We start from the raw sequence: 22,551 nt of genomic DNA on the forward strand, positions 1-22,551 counted from the left end.
CGGGCCGCGCGGGCGGCGGGCCGGCGGCGGCAGGCGGGGCCCGGTTACCTGTGGAAGGAGACGGCGCGCTTCTCCCCCTTGCCCTGCCGGTTGGAGCAGTTCGCGGCCGCGCAGCAGATCACCATCTCGGGCCTCGGGCCGCCGCGCCGCCGCCGGGCTGCGGCCCTCGCCTCGCCTCGCCTCGCCGCGCCGAGCCCCGAGCGGGACCGCCCCGAGGGGAGGGCGCGCGGCGACACGGCTGCGAGACGTGGGAGCCGGCCCCGCGGCTCCCGCCGTACGGCAAGATGGCGGCGCCCGGCCGCCCGCCGCCCGGCCGCCCGGCCCAGCCCTCGGCGCGCCCGGGCTCCCCGGCACCGGACGGAGCGCAGCCCGCGGCTCGCGGCGTCTGGGGCGGGCGGGGGCGCCCCGGGGCCGGCGGCGCCCTGCGGCGACATGGCGCGCGGGGCGCGTCCGTACGGCAAGATGGCCGCGCCGGCGGGTCTGCGCGCACCACGGGCTCAGGCGCCCACCCCGGGGCCCTGCTGCCCGCCGGCGTCTGCGGCCGCGGCCCCGGCGTCTCGCTGCTGGGATCCCCGGAGCCGCGGCGCAGGCCGCCGGAGAGCCGAGCGCGCCGGTCCGGGCCTCCGCGCGGGGCCCCGCCGTACGCCAAGATGGCGGCGGCGCCCTTCCGCCGCGTACTTCCGGCCCCGCCCACACCCGCGCCCGTTCGGCCCGGATTGGCTCCGGCGGCGGCCCGTCGCGTCGCGCTGCGGAACCGTCTGAGCGACGCCGCGCTCGGTCGGCGGCCCCGGAGGGAAGATGGACGCAGGTGAGGACCGGCCGGGCGTGGTGGCAGCGGGGCGGCGCTCGCCGAGACGCCGGGCGCCGAGGGCCGGGCCGGGCCCTCGCCGGCGCGGCCTGGTCGCGGGGCGGAGCGGGGCGCGGGCGGTGTCCCCGGGAGGCCGGCGCGGGTCTGACAGCGCAGGGCTTGCGCGTCTCGTGCGTTCCCGGGCCTCCCGCAGCGCCCCGGCTGGCGGGCCGGCGGGCCCGAGGCCGGTTCGGGCGCCCGGGGCCGCGGGGCGGGTCCCCGACCCTGCGGTGGGGGAGCCTCGACTCTCGTGAAGTTACGTGGCTAGGCTGGAGGCCAGCGGCGGACTCCGACACTCGGCGCACACGCTCTTTTTTTTTCTTTTCCAAATTCAGCGACCATGGACGATGCCAGCGTATTCCGTGATCGAAGAGACAGTGCACCTGTCTCATCGTGTTAACTTCTTGGGGTCCTAACCCAAAGAGCGCGGGGGCTGGGGCGGGAGGGTGTGCGCACATACATACGTACGTGTGTGTCTGTGTGTGTGCTGCTTAGGTCTGCTTCATCACGTGTCTGCCCCAGGGGGAGACTCCTTCGCTGTTTTGAATCTTTCTCCAGTATCCTTGAAAGCATTCTTACTCCTTGAAGAGCCTTCTTTTTCATCCTACAGCAGTGTTAGTTCTCTCATAACTTGTAGGGCTTTGTGTTCAGGTATACCCCCATCTGTAAAGACTTTTTTCTGGCTTAATTCCACCTGTCATCCTGGATGGCATTGTTTTTGCTCCAGTTTTCTTTTCCTGGCAGTTGCAGTGTAAATTTACTGAATTCTCGGTTTGCAAACTGTAATATAGACCTGTAGGGCCCGTATTTTCATGATTTGTGGCACCTCATCACTTGTTAGGCAGTAGGAGGAAATGGTAGCCATGATTCCCAGAAGGTATTAACCAGAGGTGTTGTGAAGTTGTTTAAAAGAGAAAAATTACTAGGTGCGGTGTCGGGGAAGGAATAGAATTATGTAACTATCCACTGTCTTTTAGGTTATGACTGCTGGGGTCCCTAGGATGGCCTGGAAAGGTCTCACCACAGAGGTGAGTTTTGATCTGGATTGTGAAGCAGCGCGGGGGGACAGCAGGTGGCCTGCTGTGGGAGAAGCCAGTAGCCAGTATGGCCAGGGTGCAGTGGGTGGGGGTGAGAGAGCTGAAGGTGGAGCAGCGACGTGCCCCAGTGGAGGCCTTGTGGGCTCATGGTGAGGCCATCTGAGTGGGCGGGGGGCGCATTGGGGCCTTTTGAGAGGAGGAGTAATGTGACTCGCTCTTGCTGCTCTGTTGCAGAGGGGCAAGGCAAGGCCTGGAGACCAGTTAGCAGGCTGTTGCAGAAAGCCAGGTGTGAACCTTTGGAGGCCTAGGTCAGCGTGGGGAGAGGAGGTTGAAACCTAGGTGCCTCTGTAGGTCGAGACTGTAGGACTGGACCAGGAGGGAGTGGCGAGGGGCGCGGATGGAGAGGGAGGAGTTTGAGGTGGAGCACAGGTTTATGATTTGAGCTGAAAACCTCAGGTGGGGAGCCTTGAGCAGATCTCGCTTGGTGGGGAGCTGTTAGGAGTTTGATCTTGCACATGGTGACCACGAGGTGCCTGCTAGCTGTCCATGTTGTGACGTTCAGGGAGCCTTGAGTCTGCGGGCCTGGAGCTGAGGGAGGAGGCCTTGGGCTGGAGGTAGAAGTGTGTGGGGGCCACATTGGACGAGATCACTGAGGATCTGAGTGTGGGAGGAAAGAGACGGAGCCCGGGCTGGGGGCCCGGAGCTGCTGCCGTGTGGAGGTCTGAAGGCGGCAGGCAGACCCCAAGCACCCCAAGTGTATCCGTCAGAACATGCTCCAGTTGGCACTAAATCGACATGCCGTCCGCTCCTTGAGGACAGAGCGGCATCTTGTGCTCCATCTCCTGGGCTTTACGTTGTGTCTAGCATGTGGTTGTTGGTCGAAGAAGCGGAACATGACTTGGTGTTAACTCACACATTCCTATCCTGTAGACGTTCCCTTGCTGCAGAGTTTGTGTGTAGCGGAAATCCAGTTGGTGTAGCATGTGGCGGGTGAGGGGTGTTCTGTATTCTGATGCCGCTGGAGTTCTAGCTTTTCTTCCCTTCCATTCTCCTTCCTCCCTTCCTTCCTTTTTTCATTTAGAACTGAACCACCAGCATTTTCATGTAAACTGTTTGGGATTTGAAAAAAAGTAACTACTTGCAAACCTATTGTCTTAAATATAAGCATTTTCTGAAGGAAGCGAAGAACTCTTCTTTTGGTTTTATTCATAAAGTGTATATAATATATGTACTTGTGGAGTGTAATCTGTCAGAAATAAAAGCGTTTTGGGGAAATGTCTTTGAAATGTGGTATATCATAGTAAGCTCTAAAAGAAACTTGAAGGTGCATATTTTTTGTGGTTCTCCCTGGTTGAGTTATTATGTAATTGGGACTAAGTCATCTGGTTACATCTGTTGAGCACAGTTTGCTATTTTCTATCATCTTAATAACATTAAATTGAAACATTTTAAAAATAGAAGTGCCATTCTATTAAAGGGCCCTCTGCTTCCTCTTAGGGGTGTGATCAGGGCCGCCCTAGGGAGGAAGAAGTGGAAAATCAGGCATCTGGGACCCAGGTGACCAGGTGGGAAAAGTGTTTCTAAAAGGCTTCTTTCTCAAGGTGGACAGAGCCTGTCTTGCTTCTCCTGTGTGTCACCTTATCTCACATTAAAATCATTACCTGGGCACCCGGAGACTGGCGTTCTTTGGGAAGTTGGGCTCCTTTTAACTTAGGAGGTGTGTGAACTTAATCAGTGAAACGATGTTGGATGTGAAGGTGCTGAGGTTATCCCAGGGCTGCGATCTGAGACGAGGGAGCCCTTCAGGAGGAGTGCGGGGACTGCTGGCCTTGAGCCCCAGTGGGGCTGGTCAGTCTGAGGACAGAGTCAACAAAGGTGCCTTTGAGCGTGGGCTCCTCGTGTGGGTTGGTCTGTGTGAAGCCTGGTGATTGTGGACTTTAGCTTTAAAATGGGAAAGTGTTAGTTTTTCTACTGAAGGCTTTTCAGGATTGGTGTTCTGTAATGTTTTCTGTTCTGCAGAAGCGTGAATACATATTTTGATTAAATTAATACCGATGATAAAAGTGGTATTTGGTTCAGGGGAGGGGGAATTTAGTTTCATTTTGTAAGTAATGAGGCCTGAGAGCACATGAGGAAGAGGCGCAGGAGGTGCTCAGAGCCGTGGTTGCGGGGTGCCCACGGTGCCGGAGCCCGTCCTCTGTTCTCACCCCACCGGGCAGGGCTGGCAGCTGCGCCCCATCTCGTGGGTGAGGAGACAGGCCTGTTTGAGTTGGGTGTCGTACAGCTAGCATGTGAGTTCTGTCTCCAAAATAAAATCTTAATAGAAATTAGAAAGTTGAACATTGCGGGTGAATGGAATTGGGAAAAGTCCTTCCCTTCTCTGTTACAGAGGCTGAGCCGAGGGTCGGGGAGCCAGGGGTGCCGTGTAGGCACCCGGCCTGTGGCCTCACGGGCGGGCGTAGGGAGGGAGGGTTGGTCCCGTCCTCCGCACAGGCCCCCGGGGACGTTCTGATGGCGGCCCAGGGATGAGAACCCTCCGCTCGCTGCTCTTCTGGTCGGAGCCGCTGCAGGTCCACGGAAGCCTGAGGGTGGAGGTCAGGACAGTGAAGTGGCCGGCGGCCCTGCCCTCGCGAGCAGGCTCCGTTACCGGGTCCAGGTGGTAGAGTCACTCCGGCAGCGGGGCCAGCTCTGATGGGCGTCGCTCCGGGTGTTGCACCTCCATGTGGTCGTGGACTGGAGACCGGGTCTCCGGCTCACTTCAGTGATGCCCAGCACGCGCTGGCCGTCACCCCCATGAGGCTCAGAGCTCTCCGCGTGCACGTGTTGGTGTTTCTTCCCCCGTGCACCTCGAGGAAAGCAGCACCGCTCCTGCTTTGCTAGCGAGGAGACAGGCGCTGAGGGCTCCCAGCAGGCTGGCATCAGACTTCTGGCCCCGCACTTGGCCAAGGTCAGGGCGTGCTGGCTGGACGCTCCGCCCGGTGCCCCGCGGGGCGCAGAGATGGGGAGCGGGGCCTGCGGGGTGTCCGCGGCTGGTTCGAGAGGCAGCTGTGACACACACCCGACAGAGGGCAGGACCTGGGTGGTCCTGTTGCCGGGGCGAGGAGGGAGGTGTGCTTGTAGGGGACCCGGGGACCACGTGCACCGTCACCTCCAGGCTTCACCTGGGCTGCTGCCTGCCCGTTTATTCCCTTCAGGGGCCTCAAGCCGTGGAGACTCCGAGGCTGCACAGCCCGTCACTTTGTGAGTGACGGCAGGAAGCTTGGTGATGCGTTTTAACTTAACAGGTAGTTCACCTGTTACTACCTTTTCTCCGAAGTCGGCTTTGTTGCCTATAAAGTTGTCTCGTCACCCTGAGAAACGCGCCTTCTTTGCGCGGGGCCTCTTCGGGGATGACACCCCTCCACCGCAGGGCGGCCGGCCGCCACCCCCCGGCTGTCCGAACGCGCCGTGTTCTTCCTCGTGCGCTCCTCTCCGTGGTTGCTTCCTCACCGCGGGGAGCCAGGTGTCTCAGGAGTGTCTCAGCACATCTTGTTTGACGTGTGCCGCGTCCCTGTGTCGCTCGGAGCCTCCAGGCTCTAGGAGGCATGGCCGCCTTCAGTTCAGGAGCTGGGTCTGGGTTCCTGGCAGTTCGAGAATTCCTGAAGCCGTGAACACGGGGCCTTCTGTTGCCGCGGATTTGTGCGTTTCGTGAGCGCTGCTTTCGCAACCCTGTGACGGCGAATTTGCTGTGTGTCCAGGTAAGCCTTTTGGATGTAGTAACGTTGCTCGTCTTTGTCCTTGATGTCAGGGGCACCCGCTGACCTTGGGGCCCTCTGTCTGCCAGGCTCCTCGGGAGCCCCTCAGGGGAAGGGTTCGGGGACGCCGTGCGGCGAGGGCGTCCTGCTGTGGGCTCTGCGTCACGGTGAAGGGCCTCCATGCCGAGAGGCGGAGTGCGTGCCTGGGACCCTCCAGCGCGTGAGGGCCGAGCCGGGGCCCGTGGGGTGTGGGCTGGCGGGGATGTGTGCGCGGCAGGGCGCCGGCAGGCCCTGCGACGTCCGCGGGGCGTGCTGTGGCCACCGACCGACACACACAGGCTTCTGGGAGGCGCGTCGAGGCTGTGCGCGGAGCTGCGGGTGACTTTTCACGTTTTGAAGCCTTCGAGTTTTTTCTTTCTTTTTTTAAATTTTTTTATTAATTTATTTTATTGGCTGTGTTGGGTCTTTTTTTTTGCCGTGTGCGGGCTTTCTTTTTAGTTGCGGGGTGGGGGCGCTACTCTTTGTTGTGGTGTGTGGGCTCCTCATTGCCGTGGCTTCTCTTGTTGCGGGGCACAGGCTCTAGGCACGTGGGCTTCCGTCGTTGCAGCACATGGGCTCAATAGGTGTGGCTCATGGGCTCTAAAGCGTGGGCTTAATAGTTGTGGTACACGGGCTTCGTTGCTCCACGGCATGTGGGATCTTCCCGGAGCAGGGATGGAACCCGTGTCCCCTGCATTGGCAGGTGGATTCTCAACCACTGCGCCACCAGGGAAGCCCTGGGTTTTTTCTTTTTTTTATAAATCGTGTATGGCATTTTCACCAAAAGGTGTAGGGCTGTTGTTGAAAAATAAGCTGTGGGAGAAGCCCATTTCATATCTTTGATTTTCCGAAGCGTTGAGGGAAGCTGCAGGGGCGGATGAGGAGCACTGCTGGAGCCGGCGAGGCGGCGGTGGGCGCTGGAGTCCCCGGGGCGCCGTGTGCCCCTCGCCTCGCGGGCCGCGGCTACGCTCTGTCACGTCTGGGGCCTGTGTGCACGGGAGGGTGTCCTCAGCCAGGGCTCCAGGTGGGGGGCCGCAGCCTCTCGAGCGTCTTTGTGGAAGCCCCGCGTGGGGGACCCAGCTTTTGGTGGCACAGAGGTGGGGTCTGTGCCCCCCAGGCCCCAGGCCTTGATCTCAGGCCTCTCAGCACAGGGGGCTTCGCGCTCGTTTCGGGGTCATCTTCCCCCCGGAGCAGCGCCACGCCCCTCTGCGGCTCGCTGCCTCTCGGCGCCTCGCCCGGAAGCGGGAGCGGCCCAGGAGCCCCGGGACGGCCGGGAGAGCTCGCGCGGCCCTCTGTTGCCGCCTGGGGCCGCCCTCACGGAGGGAAACAGAGGTTTGGGCTCTTCTGTGTTTGTCTTTTAGGGTTACGTGTAAAACAGTTAAGGGCTTAAACTAGGTGCCTTTTTTCCATCTCTTTTCTGTGCCCTGGGCCTGGCCCCCAGCTGGTCTCTCACCCTTGGGTCTGCCAGACAGCGACGCTGCCTTGAAATGGAAAGGCTCAGGAAGTGGGTGCGGGGCCGCGGCCCCGTCTCAAGTGTTTGCTTTCTGGGTGTGGTGGTGTGGCTGGTGCACTGAGATGCGCACAGTTCCACGTGGGTTCTGTATGGAGGTGCTGCACATGATCTCTGATACTGTTTTATGAAATTATAAAACTGGGATCAACGTGTGTCTTTGGTTTCCATAGCTACTCTGACCTACGACACTCTCCGATGTGCCGAGTTTGAAGATTTCCCCGAGACCTCGGAGCCTGTTTGGATCCTGGGTAGAAAGTACAGCATCTTCACAGGTAGTAGCCCTGCCGCAGCCTGCTGTGCTCTGGGTGCTCAGTCTGCAGAATTGTGGGGTGATGGCAGTTACCTGCTAACTTTCTGTAACGTGCGCCCTGGAAACTTACAGCTCCGTGTGCGTGTTTCTTCTCTCCAATGCTCTCTTAGAAAAGGACGAGATCTTGGCTGATGTGGCATCGAGACTCTGGTTTACATACAGGAAGAACTTCCCAGCCATTGGTAAGCGCTGTCTGTTACGACGTGGGATGAAGTGCATGTGTTCAAGAGGAAAACTGAGGTTCTCGTTGTGGCTTCATTGTGTCAAGTACTTGTCACTTGCTGTCACTCTCAGGCAACTCTAGTTAAATAAACCACTGTGGTCTCATGCCTGGTGGTGGCAGAGCTAGATTCCAAACCCAGGGCCCCGGACTCTGTTGAGGCAGTGAGTTTCCAACTGCAGGCCCTGCTTGATCCCTGGGGCCTAAACGCTGCATGATGGGTCATGACTAGTGGTTGAAAACGTGGAGCGGGACAGGGCAGGAAGCAGCGTGACATCACGGGGGTGAGGCCGCCTGTTCTGCAGGAGGCTTTGTGTCTGTGCACCGGCCGTTGTCCTGGGTCGCAGGTGTACGGGGGCTTCTTGCCACAGGTCCAGGATGTTGGGTTGCCCTTTCTCTCTCCCCAGCGCCTTCTCTAGTATCTCCCATGCTTGGTTGCTGGGGAGCTCAAGGGCAGGGGGGACGTGACGCGTCTCATGTAGCACAAAAGCTCATCCCGTTGACGTGGTTCTCCGTGCTGTCGCCCTGGAGGCGGACAGGTGGGGCCCAGCTCCAGGGCTGGCCCCGCCTTGGAGGCCGGTCTCCATCGGCCCCCGTTCTAGGTGTGCTTCCACCCGTCGCCCAGAGCTCAGTGTCTGGGGATACCGGAAGGGAGGGGATGTGGCACTGTCCTCAGGGCCCGTGTCCAGTGACAGGGCTGGCCCGACGCCCTCGGGGAGTGTGGGTGCATCCAGCAGGTTTTCCTCTCACTCCTGCTCGGCCCTGGACGCAGGGCGGCGCCGCCTGGCCTGTAGGTCAGGTGTCTGACCCCACAAGAGCGGGACGGGCTGGAGGGCAGCCCCGTGTCTGGACACGCCGTCGAGGGGGAGCGCGGCGGCTCTCCTGGCCCCGTGGTCTGTGGCGGCCACGTGGTCTGGGGCATCCTTAGCCTCGTGGCGGCAAATGCGGGGCGGGGGCGGGGGGGGGCAGTGAGTCCTCGTGCTGTTGGGGCTGTTTCTGCACGTTGGGCCCTGCCTTCCCCGATCCCACCCCTGCTGCCCCGGGAGGCGGGCTTTGTGCACCGCGTGTGCGGGAGGCACTGCTGGCGATGCGGGCGAAGGCGGCAGCCTGCGCACTGCAGCCCACGTGCTCTGAGCCCTGCCTCCTGTCACCTTGGGGCCTGTCTCGCGCACACCTGGGACCCCGTGCCCAGCGTCCACGTCTCCCTGTGGTCCCGGCCGGTTTCTGCGTTCTTGTGACGCGGAGCATCTTCTCATGTGTTTCTAGACGTTCTTTCCTCTCCGTGACTTGTTCACATATTGGCCCGTTTGGAGGGGGCCGTTAGGACATTTCACGCACCAGCAAACGCAGCCCCGGCACGAGCAGTTCAAATGGCGTGTGTCGCCCGACGTTGGCCTGACCTGAGTGCCTCTCTCTCTCTCTGTCCTCCACGGCAGGGGGCACCGGCCCCACCTCGGACACGGGCTGGGGCTGCATGCTGCGGTGCGGACAGATGATCTTCGCACAAGCCCTGGTGTGCCGGCACCTGGGCCGAGGTGAGTCAGCGCGGGGGTGGCCGCGTCCTCAGGAAGCGAGGAGGACGGAGGGGCGAGGTCAGCAGGAGTGAATCACCCTCAGACACTTTGGGATTTGGGGTTTTCCTCAGTGATGACCCCGTAGTTCTCATTGATTAAAGACAGTGGCTTTAAAGAAATGCTGATAAACGTTTGTCACGTAGAAATTATTTCTAAACCACTGAACCACTGTCTCCTCTCTGTGTGGAGTTGTTTTGATGTGTTGGTGTATGTTTATTTGAAACCCTGGAGAACTTGGTTCTTACATTTGGATAGGTTCGCCGAGGGTTTGGATACCATCTGTGCCTTGAGTACCTTAGAAAAAGGAAGCCTTCTTGCATGTATTTTGGTGAAGCTGAACTGCCATCTTTGCCTCCCGTAGATTGGAGGTGGACACAGCGGAAGAGGCAGCCAGACAGCTACTTCAGCGTGCTGCACGCGTTCCTGGACAGGAAGGACAGCTACTACTCCATCCACCAGATAGGTGGGGGTTGCAGCACGGCTGGCCCGTGGGTGTCGGACCCCCGAGAGCTCTGCTGTGCTGTGAGCTGGGGCGGCGGGTGTGTCTGGGCCTGCCGTACGGCGGTGTGGCCGCGGTGACGCGCCGCTCCGCAGCGCCAGCCTGGTGGCCGCGGAGGCGGGTCCCCTCGGGCTGCGGCAGGGAGTTGGGGTGCTCCTGTGTCTCCGTCCAGCTCCTGAGCATCACGTTTCCACCAGTAGGTGGAGGTGTGGGCAGAGCTTGAACTCGCTCACCAAGCCGTGTCCCCAGCCCTGCGCCTCAGCGAGGGCTGGCGTCGGGGTCCAGGGGAGGGATGCACCTTGGGAAGGAGTCTGTCCCTTTGGGAGGAGGTGTCCTGGTGCCTGTCAGGACCTCGTGCCAGAGGCAGGCTTCCTGTGAGGTGCTCCTGGCACCGCATGTGCTGGCACCGGCCTCTTGTGCGAGGGGGCAGCGAGGGGTGTTGGGGCGGCGGGCCACGTGTGTCACTAACCGGCTCTGTTTCCTGCAGCACAAATGGGAGTCGGCGAGGGCAAGTCCGTCGGCCAGTGGTACGGGCCCAACACCGTCGCCCAGGTCCTCAAGTACGTGCTGAGTGCCCTCCTGCCCTGCCTGCAGGGGCAGCACGAGCACCTGCGTGCTCGGACGCGCCCGGGTCTTTGCTGCTAGAGGAGATGAGGGGTCTCTTACCCTTTTCGAGACCCTCAGGAGGGTCCTCGGAGGCGACCGTGCCCAGTGGTCTCGCAGTCGGCATCTCTGTCTGCAGTGGGGATGCATGCCTTCCCCCAGGGGCGCCCACTGGGTCGGGCCCCCGCTCCTCGTCTGTCGCGTCCCCTCCTGTGCAGTGGCGTCTGGTGGTCTGGGAAGTGGAAACTGGTCCTGAAGGACAACATTTAGGTGGGCGGGCTGTGGCCGCCGTGGGCCCCCCGCCACTCGTCCCACCCATCCCCGTCCCTCGAGACTTCTGTCTTCAGCCGTGGCTCCTCCGTGCGTCCACCTGGCGCCTCTGCCGCCTGCTCCCCGCCCCGTGGGGTCCCCCCGGGCACCTCCCTCCGCCCCCGGGCCCCGCCTGCTCCTCCTCGTTGTGACGGTGGCTGCCATCTCCCCGCTGCTGCGGCCGGTGCTCAGGGTCCAGGACGCCTGCCCCTCTTCCCGTCCAGCGTCCAGCTGGTTCCCAGGCCCTTCGTCTCTCTGTCTCCTTGCCCGGCCCCTGAGGTTACCAGCCCTCACTACCCTGCAGCGTCCTGGCCCAGCCCTGCTGCCCTGAAGCAGCCCGGTCAAGGTTACAGTCGACGCGCTCATCCCGTGCAAAGGCTGAGTTTCAGCCCCAACTTGCTCAGCCATCCGCTGGCAGCCCTTGGCGCGGGTGCCTGCCGTGCTCCTTGGGGACTGTGGGCGCTCTGCCAGCCGTGCTCTCCCGTCCTTCTCCGTCTGTCTGGCCGCCCTGCCTCCACGGCTGCTTCCTCCTGCCCCGCCTGTGAGCGCTGCGGGCCTTTGCTCGTGGCTTGTCAGCTGCTGTCTGTGCAGGCGCAGCGCCTGGTTTGTCCCGACTGTACTCGTGCCCAGATGCTCCCTGGGCAGCCCCCTCGGACGTCCAAGGGGCAGGTCGACCTCCCTGCCCAAACCCAGAGCGGGCCCCGCCCCTCCGCCGGCGCAGCCCGCTGCGCCTGCAGGCACACAGCCCCGCCCTTCCAGGGGCTCAGGCCGAACGCTGGGGTCCCGCCAGCCTGCTCTTGTTCTCAGCACGCCCACCCGCACGTGTGCAGGCTCCCACAGCGCTCCAGCCCTGCCCCGTCCTGCCCCGCCCGTGGCTGCCGCGCCTCTCTGTCGTCCTAGTGTCTCTTTCTAAAGAGCGGCAGAGTCATCTTCGTGAAGCAGAGGCGGTCACCTGCCCCCGCCCCCATGTGCGGCGCCCTCCGCCTGCAGCCCCTCCCCCAGCGCCCACTGCATGGCTCCCAGGCCTCTGTGCAGAGGCCTCTCCCGCCCGGGCCTTCCTGCCCCTGCGTCAGAGGAGCACCCTCCCCTCCCACCCCTGCCCTGTGCTTTTTCCGCCAGCCTCTCCCAGGGCTGCTTTGTCTCCTGTGTGTCCATGTGTCTCGGCACAGGGGAGCCCCTGGCCCTCGGCGAGCCCGGGAGGTGGCCAGTGGAGCCCTGCAGGTGGCGTCCACTCTGTCCTTCCCACCAGGAGACCAGGGGCCCCTGCCCTCCACCCATGTCCCCAGGTGTGCCAGGTCCTCTCTCCGTGGGGAGCCCCTCCACAGCCCCTGAGATGAGCTCTGAGGCCCTCCTGTTGCGCTTTTGGCCGCAGGGTCTGCTCCTCTTTAGAACTGGGAGTCCTTGGCCACGGTGGCCCCCCACGCACGGCGATTCCCAGCTGTGCTGTCACCCGCAGGTTCTCTGTGAGGACCCACGCTGGCTGTCGGCTCAGTAGGGGCTGGGGGATAAGGCAGGGCTGGGCCTGCCCCAGGCTTGCTGAGACCCGCAGCCTCCGAGACCTGGGTTCACGTCCTGGTTCTTGCCCCTTCAGCGCGATCGGAAAGTGACGCCCTGAAAGGCCCCTGCGTGGCAGCGGCTGGGGCGGCAAGCACGGGGCCCGGGCGGGAAGAAGCGGCCGGCAGGGGCCTCAGGTCTGTGAGCTTGGAGGCTCACGGGTGTGTGCTCTCCTCCCCGGCAGGAAGCTCGCCGTCTTCGACACATGGAGCGCCGTGGCCGTGCACGTGGCGATGGACAACACGGTGGTGATGGAGGACATCCGTAAGTGAGCTGCAGCAGGTGGGCTGGGGCGGCCCGCTTCCCTGCCTGGCCCGCGGGCCCTTGGGGCAGCGCCAAGCGGCTGCGTAGAAGGTCGATGGGTGCCCGTGCGCTGTTTCTGCATCTTCGTTAGAGGTCACTGGTGCCCGTGTGCTGGGTGCAGTTGCGAGGCCCTGTGTGTGCCGATCCCGGCCGGCCCTGGCCATCTCGTCCTTCGGCCACGCCAGCCGCTGCCGGCAGGGTTTAGGATTCTGAGGAGGACCTGGGTTTGTGATGGAGAAGCAGAGAGTTGAGACGCGTCTGCAGTGTTGACGGGCTAGGAAAGCACACGTGGGGCTGGCGCAGCCGCAGGCCCGTCCCTCAGGCACAGGCCACGTGGGGCGTGGCAGGCCCCGAGCTCGGCCACGGCAGCCCCGCGTCTCGCGTCCGCTGGTGTTCCAGGGACGCCAGAGGGGCCTGACCTCCAGGTCTCCTCCCAGGAGAGCCTCAGGGTCAGCGAGGCAGAGCTTAGAACTAAGAGACGACGTGGCAGGTGGAGCACATGCAAATAACGTTACAAGGGCCCAGGAAGAGCGTTTAGTAGAGAAACTGACAACTGATGCAGAACAGATAGAAAAAAATGACAATTTTAAAAAATATTTTTGGCTGCTTTGGGTCTTAGTTGTGACATGCAGGATCTTTCCTTGCAGTGTGCGGGCTCCGCTGTGGCACGTGGGCTTCTCTCTAGTTGTGGGGAGAGTTTTCTCTTCTCTAGCTGAGGCGCGCAGGCGCCAGGGCGCATGGGTTCATCAGTTGTGGCGCACGGCACTTCGTTGCCCCGCGGCACGTGGGATCTTAGTTCCCCGACCAGGGTTCCAACCCGCATCCCTGCGTTGCAGGACGGGTTCTTTACTACTGGACCACCAGGGAAGTTCCACAAAATCTTATCACCTAGAAATGTCAAACTTTTGTCTTAGCTTTTGGGCCCCCAAAAATTCAAGTTTACAGACTACGTGTTGGAATCTGATGTGTGCTGAACTCAGGAGAAAACATGTCCCTTTAATACTGGTGACCAGGCGGGCCGTGCGCGGGCTGCGGGTGAGCCGCGCGCTGCGCAGTCTCCGCAGGCACCGGCGGGAGGGGTCGCGGCGGAGGCGCGGCGTGGCGCAGGCTGCTCCAGGCCCAGGTGAATGGAGTAACCTGACAGCGGGGACGAGGCGACGGCGAGCGGGAGGAGATGGCTGCGGCGCTGGGAGGCCTGGGCTGTGACTCGCGCGCCGGAGCGGGGTCCGACGGTTCTCGAAGGCCCGCGGCGCCCCGTGCTGCAGGTTACCTTTTTTTAAAAAAAAAAAAAAAAAATACTGGTGACCAGATGATAAAACGTGAAAATGAGTGGAATAGCGTACAGCCCAAGAACTTAGGAAAAAAACAATGAAATTAATTGAACAGACTTCAGAAGAATGGCATCCATAAAGACAAATGTGGAGGTTAATGATTTTAAAGAAAAAACAGTAGAGCTAATACATTCCAGAACTGGCTGTTTGAAACCACATGCAGGTCACCAGTAACCACGTTAGGGGAAGAGGGAGAAGCCCGGAAACCCGTGTGAGGGTTAGCGTTTCCCCCTGGGGGCGCCCCCCGCGCGCAGTGCTGCGAGCCTGGCTGGGCATCCTGCAGCTCAGTGCAGTCCCGAGCCTGGCTGGGCACCTGGAGAGGGCATCAGACCCACGAGACTGCCCCCACCTCCCCCCAGCGTGAGACCCCAGCGGCACGTCCAGGTGCTCACCTCTGCTTCCAGCAGGCTGGCTGCGGGTGGCGGTCCCACGACCCTCTCCTGGACTCCGTGGCTTTGCTGGCGTGGTTGGGAGAACGCGGGCGTGTCACTCCCTGGCTCACGGGTGTCTTTAGGGACACGTCTCAGCAGCCGATGGGAGAGAAGGGCCAGGGCCTTCTGGGGTTGATGGAGGCTTCGTTTCCCAGGCCTGAGTGACCCCGCTCCATCCCAGCTCCTCTCCCCTCCCTGGAGGTGGGGGTGGAGGGGGTCGGCTCTCCTGGCGCCCAGCCCCCAGCCTTAGGGCTTTCCAAAAGCCACCTCAGTAACATAACAGAAGATGTCCTTACGGTCCTCCTCACTTAGGAAATCCCAAGGGTTTTAGGAGCTCCATGCCAGGAATGGGGAGGAAGACCAGATGCATTTCTTACTATAAATCACAGAAAGATTAGGTAGCCAGAGATTAAAAGAAAGTTAGAATGTGCCCCTCCCCTGGTTCTTTTTTTTCCCCAGCCATCTCTTTGGAAAGACTTGAGTCAGTGGTGAGTCAGGGCTGTCGCCTCGCAGCCGCCCCAGCTCTGGGCGCAGGGCACAGCTGCCCGCTCGTGGCTCCACAGCCGCGCCGCACACCTTCCTCCGCTTGCCATGCGCCCGGCGTTCTGGGAAGACAGGCTTGGGGACGCCTGCTGCCTCCCCTGGCAGGAGCCAGCTCTGTGCACATTCCCCAGCCTCGTCAGTCTCCTGTAGTCTACAAAGTTCTCCCTTTTCTCCCCCCTGCCCCGTTTTTTCATACCAGAACCGCGGGCCCGTGGGGTAGAATGCCCCACACTCGGTGTGATGCGTATGACTGGGTTTGGATGAGACCTGTTAAGCAGGAGCGAGCCTGGCGGCGGCGTCCACCACAGGGCGTCCGGGGAGCCGTTTGCTCCTGGCCCCTTGTGGCCCGAAGGTGACAGCTACACACAAGGGGCGTACGGCGTGGGCTGAGACGGGTCACTGGTGCGTGCGTCCCTTTCACGTGTATCTGTCGGCCCTCTTCCCTCTCCTTGTTTGCATTTGGAGAACTTAGTTTTAGAGTCGGGGCGTCATGGATTCTGTTTTTTAATTCAAGGTGTTACCCCCTGTGGTCGCTACTTCTCATCGTCCCGGTTTGCCTGGCTCTCCTGCCGAGTCCTGTCGTTCGCGGTTCTAGCGTTCTCCTTCCGGCGCCTGCTGGACCCAGGCGCACCTCTGCTTTCCCCGGCCCGCCCTGGGGGAGGCGTTTCTCCCCTGGTTCCATTCAGTGGGGACAGGTGTTCAGGGACGGCGGGCAGGGTGGTTGGTGTGTGTGCTTGGGGCAGCTGGAGTCTCCCTGGGCCCCGTAGTTAGTCTCTTTACTGAAGGATTAGCCAGTGAGTTTAGGTAGAAGGAAAAAGAAGGAGAATAGTTACCACTTGAGGCTCTGCTTGTTGAGGGGCCACAGGGGCCGCGGGTCAGCGCTGCGTCCGCCGGGCTGCTGGCTCCGTGGTGCTTGTTTTATTGTCGCTTCTGAGGTGCACGGAAATGTTGACGTTGAAACTGCGATTTTTCTCCCTGTGGGTGGCAAGGTTAGTCTTACGCTTCATCTCCCAAGTTTGAGTTGCATTTTAAGCACTTGATGTTTTTATTCTCGTTTCCTGTTATGGTGTAAATCCTGCACCTGTTTCTCTTGGGTGAGCTGCTGCCCACGAGAGCACGTCTCCCTTTTTCAGGACGGCTGTGCGGGAGCAGCCTTCCCTGCGCCGGGGCCGCCGCGTCTCCTGCGGACGCCGACTGGCACTGGAACGGCTTCCCGGCGGGGGCCGAGGCCAGCAGCAGGCCGGCGCCCTGGAGACCCCTGGTGCTGCTCATCCCGCTGCGCCTGGGGCTGACGGACATGAACGCGGCCTACGCGGAGACGCTGAAGGTGGGCCAGCCCCGCCCGCCGGGGGCCTGGGAGCCCGCTTCTCCCCGGACCCCGCCCCCGCGCCCCGCCAGCTCGCCCGTCCCTCCGGCACCTCGGGGGCCGCTGATGCCGTGCGCGGGCCTCCTGTCTCCATCTCCGCCCCCCCGGTGTGCCGGCCCCTCCCCTCGCCTGTCCGCCCCGTGTGCGGGCTGGGCTGACCCTGTCTGCACGTCCCCGGCGCCCCCATGTCCCCTTCTTGCTGCCCGGGGCTTTCCTGAAGGACCTGCGGCCTTGGCGTCCGGCACCCGCGCCCTGTGTGTCTGGCCTCCGCCTGCGGTGGTGGCGCCCGGCCCTGCGGGGGAGCGGGGAGCCCGCGGCAGCGCCCGGCCTGTCTTGTGTCCCGCAGCGCTGCTTCAGGATGCCCCAGTCCCTGGGCGTGATCGGAGGGAAGCCCAACAGCGCCCACTACTTCATCGGCTATGTGGGTGAGTGGGGGTCTACGGAGTCGGCGAAGGAAGAGGGGTGGTCGTCAGGGCAGCGCCCCCCCGCCACGTGACGAGCAGCACACCCCAGCTGGCGGCGCGAGGCGGGCCCCCTTCCTGTGCGGCCGCTGGGCTGCGGGGAGGCTGCCCGCCCCTGACCTGCCTGCCGCCCGCCCGCCCAGGGGAGGAGCTCATCTACTTGGACCCCCACACCACGCAGCCGGCCGTGCAGGCCCCTGAGCACTGCCGCGTCCCGGACGAGAGCTTCCACTGCCAGCACCCGCCCAGCAGGATGAGCCTGGCGGAGCTCGACCCGTCCATCGCCGTGGTGCGTCCCCCGCCGTCCCCGGCCTCGAGCTCGTGCCCGGGTGTCCCAGTCCGGCTGCTGCTTTAGGATGAGAAGGAAAGCCTTCCCGTTTCTGTAATGTCTGCGTTTTGGAATAGGTATTATGTACACGTGGTCTAGAACTCAAAAGAGCACACAGGGCCCCGGCCTCCCGCAGCCTCTCCCCGCCGGCGCCGCCGCGGCCCCGCCCGCCTTGCGGCCTGCACCGCCCTGCGGGGCTCCTTGGTTTCTCTTTACTGCTTTGAGCTGCTGTAAGTATCGCACTCGCTCTCGTGATCACAAGGCTGGAGTCCTTGGTTGTCCTCAACATATACGTAAAGGAGGCCCAGTGCCTCTGGGAGTGATGAGCCGGGCCGTGGACGTGAGGCGCTCGGTTCTGAGAAGGGACCACTCCAGACACGCTACCTGTGGGTCTCGGTCGCACCCGAAGGTCGGGGGCCCCAGGGGGCGGTGGGCAGGTGTGTGGGGCTCTGCGGTCGCAGGAGCCCAGCCGTGTCCTCGTGAACGTACGGTCAGGTCAGGACGCCGGCAGCAGGGCTGGAGGCGGTGGCCGGGCAGGAGGGGGTGCGCCCCAGCTCCCGGGGCCTCAGAGGACGCTGCTGGGGGAAACAGGCCTCGCTCTGCCAGCTGTGTCCCACGTGTCCTGGCACCAGGGCCCTGAACGGTTCCGCGAACACCTCTCCTCTCCGGGTCCCCCACTATTTTTTTTCTCCACGTGGCGGGTTGAGCATTTCACTCACCACAACCCCGGAGCTCTGCGGACCGTAGCTTTGGGGGCGGGGTCCCCGCGTCCACAGCATCCCCTTGGGAGGGGCCCCCTTCTCCTGTTGTGCCACATGCTATGGGCCACCGAGGCCCGTGGCCCAGCCCCAGGGGCACAGGGAGGAGCGCGCTTTCTGCTCTGCCCTGACCGGTCCTCGTGCCCGGCTCGCTCCTGGGTCATTCCAGGCGGAGTGCCAGGGCGGAGCCGTGGACGCAGCCCGCAGAGGGCCCGGGGGCCGGAGACGCGAAGAGGGCCGGGTGTGTGGTGGCCGCCGGGTCCAGGAAGCGCGCGCGTGGGCCGCTCTCCGCTCACTGTCGGTTTTGGTTTCAGGGCTTTTTCTGTAAGACCGAGGGCGACTTTAACGACTGGTGCCAGCAAGTGAAACAGGTTGGTGGTGGCGCCCGCCCCCGCGTGCGGCCGGGGCCCCGCCTCTCCTGCTCTGCCCGGGCTCCGGTGCCTGGCGCCCCGCGTGGTGATCAGAGTGCCGGCCCAGACCCTGCGGGAGGTTCAGGGGGACTTCCAGTCCCGCGTCGGGAGGGGTGGGGGGGGGCCCCCTGTGCGGGTCGGGAAGCCGTGCCTGCGCCCCGCGCCCCCCTCCGCACGCGGGGCCCTGACGCGCCGTGCCCGCCGACAGCTGTGCCTCCCGGGAGGTGGCCTGCCCATGTTTGAGCTGGTGGAGCGGCAGCCTTCGCACCTGGCCTGTGCTGACGCCCTGAACCTGTCCTTAGGTGAGTCCGCGCGCCGTGGGGCCGTGTCTCGGGTGGGGACAGGGCTGGCCCGTCTCAGCGCTGGGGGTGTGGTCTGCACGCTGCCTTTGTCCTCCCCGCTTCCCGAGGTCCCATTCCAGTCACCTTCGACCTTCCGCGTGCGTGTGCGGCCCAGCTGCGGTCCCTCCGTGGTCCTCGGTGAGCGGGGCCCGGGACGCTTCTGCGCGTCGCCCTTCCCCTCCCACCCGCGGGTGGCGCAGCACGGCCCGCCGGCCCCCCCAGCGTGTGCTCCTCCCCTGGCCCCTGGGTCCCGAGAGCCAGGACAGGCTGGGCTTCCTGTGGTGGTGCGGCCACCGGTGGGCGCTGTCCCCACTGCCAGGGGCTCTGGGTCTGGGGTGGGGAAGGGGACTTGGCGGTGGGGCCCTGAGCACGTGGAGACCACTGTGGGAAGCACCACAGGCTGCTGCCTCACGGGAACCACGGGGGTCAGGGGGCCAGCGCCAGGCTCGGGGCAGGTGCCCCAGCAGACCCAGGTGGTGTGGGGCGGCACCCCTCCTGGGACGGGGCCCTTGCCCTCCTGGCCCGGTCGCCTCTGTCCAGGCTCTGGTGAGAGGCACGTCTGCACCGCCGCCCTCCTCTGCCCACACCCAGGCCCTCGTCCCTGTGCTCACGGGGCAGGATCCCCTCCTGCCCGCTCAGACCCACCCGCCTGGGAGGAGGGCGCCTTGGCCGGCATTCCTGGCATCCTCCGACCTCCCTCCGCAGCCAGGCTGCCCCGGGTGGTCAGGCGCCGGGCAGGGCCTGCTCTTCCACGGGGCGATGTGTGCACACGCGGGCGTGTGGGCCCTTGTCCCTTGGCCCCACACCCCAGACTCATCCACGCCCAGCATCTGGTGACGTTTTGTTGTGTTTCTTCTAGATGCTTCTGACGTAGAGCGACTGGAGAGATTCTTTGACTCAGAAGATGAGGACTTTGAGATCCTGTCCCTCTGAGGAGTCTGCGGCTGGGGGACGGTCTCGCTGGCCCTGCAGGGGCTGGGCCGCCGCCTCTCACCCACCCTGCCCGCCCAGCGCCCGAGCCTGGCCGCCTCCGCCCGGACGGAGGCCCGCGCTACCGGAGACCCGCGCGCCAGGTGTCCACGAGGGGCCGCCGGGCCGCGCTCTCCCGCCACACTGCCAGCCCTGCCCGGCACCGCCGCCGCCGCCCCGCTTCCTCCTGGGCTCCGGCCCGGGTTCGCTTTGGAATTAAAGTCCTGTTTGAAGTTCCGTGACAGACATGGCTTCTGTTGGGCGTGTCCCGAGCCAGGCTCTGAAGACGTGGTCTCCAGGGCCACCGTGGCAGGAGAGGGGCCGAGGAACCACGGCGGGGGTCTCCTCACTTTGGGAGGAAAGGAGCAAAGTGGCGGGGAGGGGGCGGTGAAGTGCACAGCTGTCGCCGTGCAGGTGGCACCAGGACAGACACGCCGCCCGGAGCCGCAGGGGTGGCCGGGGCCCGTGCCCCCGCTGCTAGTCACGCCAGCTTCCCTGCAGGCAGCGGGGCAGGTGTGGGGGCCTCGCGTGCCACCTTCTGCCTCCGCGTCCTCGTCCTCAGCACCGCCTCCCGCTCAGCCAGGCTCCAGGTGGTTTGGGGCCGGAGGGTCAGGCCCTCAGCTCTGTGGCTCGAGGCAGGTGCCTCTGCTCCTCGCACGCCGTGGAGACACGCCAGAGCCTTCCTGTGCCGACCAGCGCCGGCACCTGCCACCGTAACCCTGCGTTGTGGGCCCGCTGGGGAGCGCCGACGGGGGCTTGGGGAGCTCGGGAGGTGGCGGCCTTCTTCCTGGGGGCCTTCCTTGTGGAGCCTCCCCGTCCCCCGAGGGAGCAGAGGGCACCTGGTCCCCCAGGTGTTGTCAGCCTGAGTTATTTTCTCCGACTCCCTGTGTGTCTCCCCTTGTCCCCCCCCTTTGTTGCTCAGGTCGAGACGGGTGGGGAGGTCTCATTCCTGCCGCTGCTGGTGGGGCCGGGGGTCTCGCCGCAGCTCCCGCTGGCGGCGCGGGTGGTGGAGGTAGGGACGGCCTGGCCGGAGGGGACGCCGTGTCGCCGCGTTCGGAAAGGCTTTCCTGAAGAGTGTTCACTCCTGGTCGTATAGTGCGCGGTTCTCAATGGCAAATAATAACAGTTTCAACAGAAAGCCGAGTTTGTCCGCGTCTTGATTTTCTCGGAGCCGTTGATGGACGTGGTGAGGCGAGGACAAGTGTTTTCAAAGCTCCCGTGGAGTCTGCAGAGGCCTTGGTGGACGGGTGTGCCCAGCTCACCGGTTCCCAGACCAACACTGGTTCTCGCCCCGTGTGGTCTGCATTTGAGCAAAAACTGCAGGGAAACCTGATTTGCGGAAGACGCGCCTTCCTTTCCGCAGATCGGGGAGCGTAGGGGCCTGGGAGCAGCCGTGGGGCCGGGCAGCTTGTTGGGGGTGAGCAAGGGCCGCTCGCCCTGCCCGGGAAGGCCTGGTGGGACGTCGGAGCGACCCCACCCACTCAGCTCCCCGCTTCTGCCCCCCCACGCCCGCCCTCAGGGGGCCAAAGCCAGGCAGGAGCGCAGGACACGCGGTGGCCCGGAACCTGAGTCCTGGCCTCTAGAAACGGCCGCGTGGGCCTCTGGAGCTGTGACAGCCTCCACGCCCGGGCTTGAGGCCGCGCTGGCCTCAGGACCCTGGAGGGCGGAGGTCAGCAGGGTGGCCCCTGGAGCTGGCGGCCCGTCCTCTCCGGCTCCTAGGCACGCCCGCGTCAGGATGAGGGTGTCTTGGGGGCCGTGACTCTGCCGGCCACGGGGCCCAGCAGGCTTCTTACAGGGAGGCCCGTGGCTCAGGGTGCCCTGGGACGTGCAGCCCCTCAGCCGTGCCGGCCGCCGCGGCCCTGGCCGGGTGTTTTAAAACCCGGCCTGCATGTAGTGAAAAGTTGAAGTGGCCGGTCAACCTCGCGGCCTCCTGGACCGCTGCTGCCTTCACACCGTCCAGCTGCCCACAGGCCCCGCTCGGCGCCGCCTCTCCTGCCCTGGGGTCCGACCCGCCCCACGCCCACAGCCAAGCCCCGAGGGGGCCTGTGCTGCCCACGCAGCCTCCCTGGAGGCCCGAGGCGCTCAAGATCCCCGGCCCGCGTTTTGGTTCCCTCACCCAGCGTGTGGCATTGGTCGCGTGGAAGGTCACATGGCAGGTAGATGGGAGGGTGGCCAGGCCGTCCCCGTGGGTGACCCTGGGCCTCCTGAACAAAAGTGGTGTGACTCAACGAGCGGTTCCCGACGGCTCCCATCACCCCATCTCGGGCCTCGAGTTCTGACCTCGAGTGTGTGCTGCACGCCTGGGTGGACACAGCCAGGCCCTTCAGACGGACGGGTGCCTGAAGCCAGCCCGGTGCCATCAGCGGGGCCCTCTGAACGGACCGCACAGCCATCCGAGGGCACGGCCGCGGCCGCCCCCAGCGTGCGTGTCCTCTGCCTTCCCTCGAGGGCTGGGCTGCCCCCACCTGCCAAGCACCTGTGGGTGGGCGGCCTTGTCTGTGCAACCTGGACTAGAAGGGACCCCGCCTGGCGTGCAGGAGGTTCTCCCCAACCGCTGGTCAGACTGTCTTGTGAGAGTCACTTAAAACCGTTCTGTCACATCCTGTTCTGCTCGGAATCCAGTTCCCTGGCCACACACAGAAGGGCGCTGAGCCCCGCCGTGCCCTGCAGATGGGGGCTCTGCCCTCCTCCCACGGCGGGGCTCCAGTGGGGTCTACCGGGCACTGGATCCTGGAGTAACTTCACGGGGTGGAGGGGTCACACGCCTGCATTTCTGATCTTAACAGAAGGAACGGCAAAGCCAGTGCTGGCTGTGCTCAGACGACGCGGGGAAGCGGCCGCCCGGACGCGGCCTGGCCGGGGCCCTGCGCGGTCAGCTGGCTAGGCTGGCGCTCCGAGTCCAGGCGCAGGCGGGACCAGCCGGAGCCACAGCCGCACCCCGAGGCGAGGACGCCCTGGCACGCTGGGCCCGGGGCTGCCCACAGCCGCTTCCACCTTTTCTTTACTGGTGTCTCTGAGGAGCTCAGCGACCCTGGTGGAACTGCCTGGACACAGTCACTGTGGAGCTTCAG

At 63.8% G+C, this 22,551-nt stretch overlaps 2 protein-coding genes across 6 annotated transcripts in view; one reads left to right on the forward strand and one right to left on the reverse strand.

The window, feature by feature from the left end:
- The window catches only part of THAP4 (THAP domain containing 4), a 47,685-nt gene extending 47,129 nt beyond the window's left edge, over positions 1-556 (reverse strand). Inside the window, exon 1 of the mRNA XM_057744105.1 lies at positions 49-556. Coding sequence (XP_057600088.1) covers positions 49-434 — 386 coding nt within the window. The 5' untranslated portion in view covers positions 435-556. The remainder of the gene's footprint in view (positions 1-48) is intronic.
- A 121-nt stretch (positions 557-677) lies between these two features.
- Positions 678-20,607, forward strand: ATG4B (autophagy related 4B cysteine peptidase). 5 transcript variants are annotated; one of them, XM_057744112.1, is made up of 15 exons: positions 777-808; positions 1,825-1,875; positions 3,382-3,449; positions 7,341-7,442; positions 7,591-7,662; positions 9,137-9,235; positions 9,636-9,737; positions 10,261-10,333; positions 12,424-12,503; positions 15,981-16,174; positions 16,560-16,638; positions 16,818-16,963; positions 18,075-18,131; positions 18,379-18,472; positions 19,371-20,607. In XM_057744112.1, exons 6-15 carry the CDS (start codon positions 9,175-9,177, stop codon positions 19,442-19,444), a joined length of 960 nt encoding a protein of 319 aa, XP_057600095.1. In that variant the 5' UTR covers positions 777-808; positions 1,825-1,875; positions 3,382-3,449; positions 7,341-7,442; positions 7,591-7,662; positions 9,137-9,174; the 3' UTR covers positions 19,445-20,607. The 5 variants fall into 5 exon arrangements, with proteins under 5 accessions (XP_057600091.1, XP_057600094.1, XP_057600095.1 ...); XM_057744111.1 differs by lacking the exon at positions 3,382-3,449 and having other exon boundaries at positions 716-808; XM_057744113.1 differs by lacking the exons at positions 777-808; positions 3,382-3,449 and adding an exon at positions 5,512-5,621 and having other exon boundaries at positions 888-1,875.
- The last annotated feature ends 1,944 nt before the right edge of the window (positions 20,608-22,551 follow it).

Source organism: Hippopotamus amphibius, chromosome 8 (assembly GCF_030028045.1).
Source record: "Hippopotamus amphibius kiboko isolate mHipAmp2 chromosome 8, mHipAmp2.hap2, whole genome shotgun sequence".
NCBI classification, from domain to species: domain Eukaryota; kingdom Metazoa; phylum Chordata; class Mammalia; order Artiodactyla; family Hippopotamidae; genus Hippopotamus; species Hippopotamus amphibius.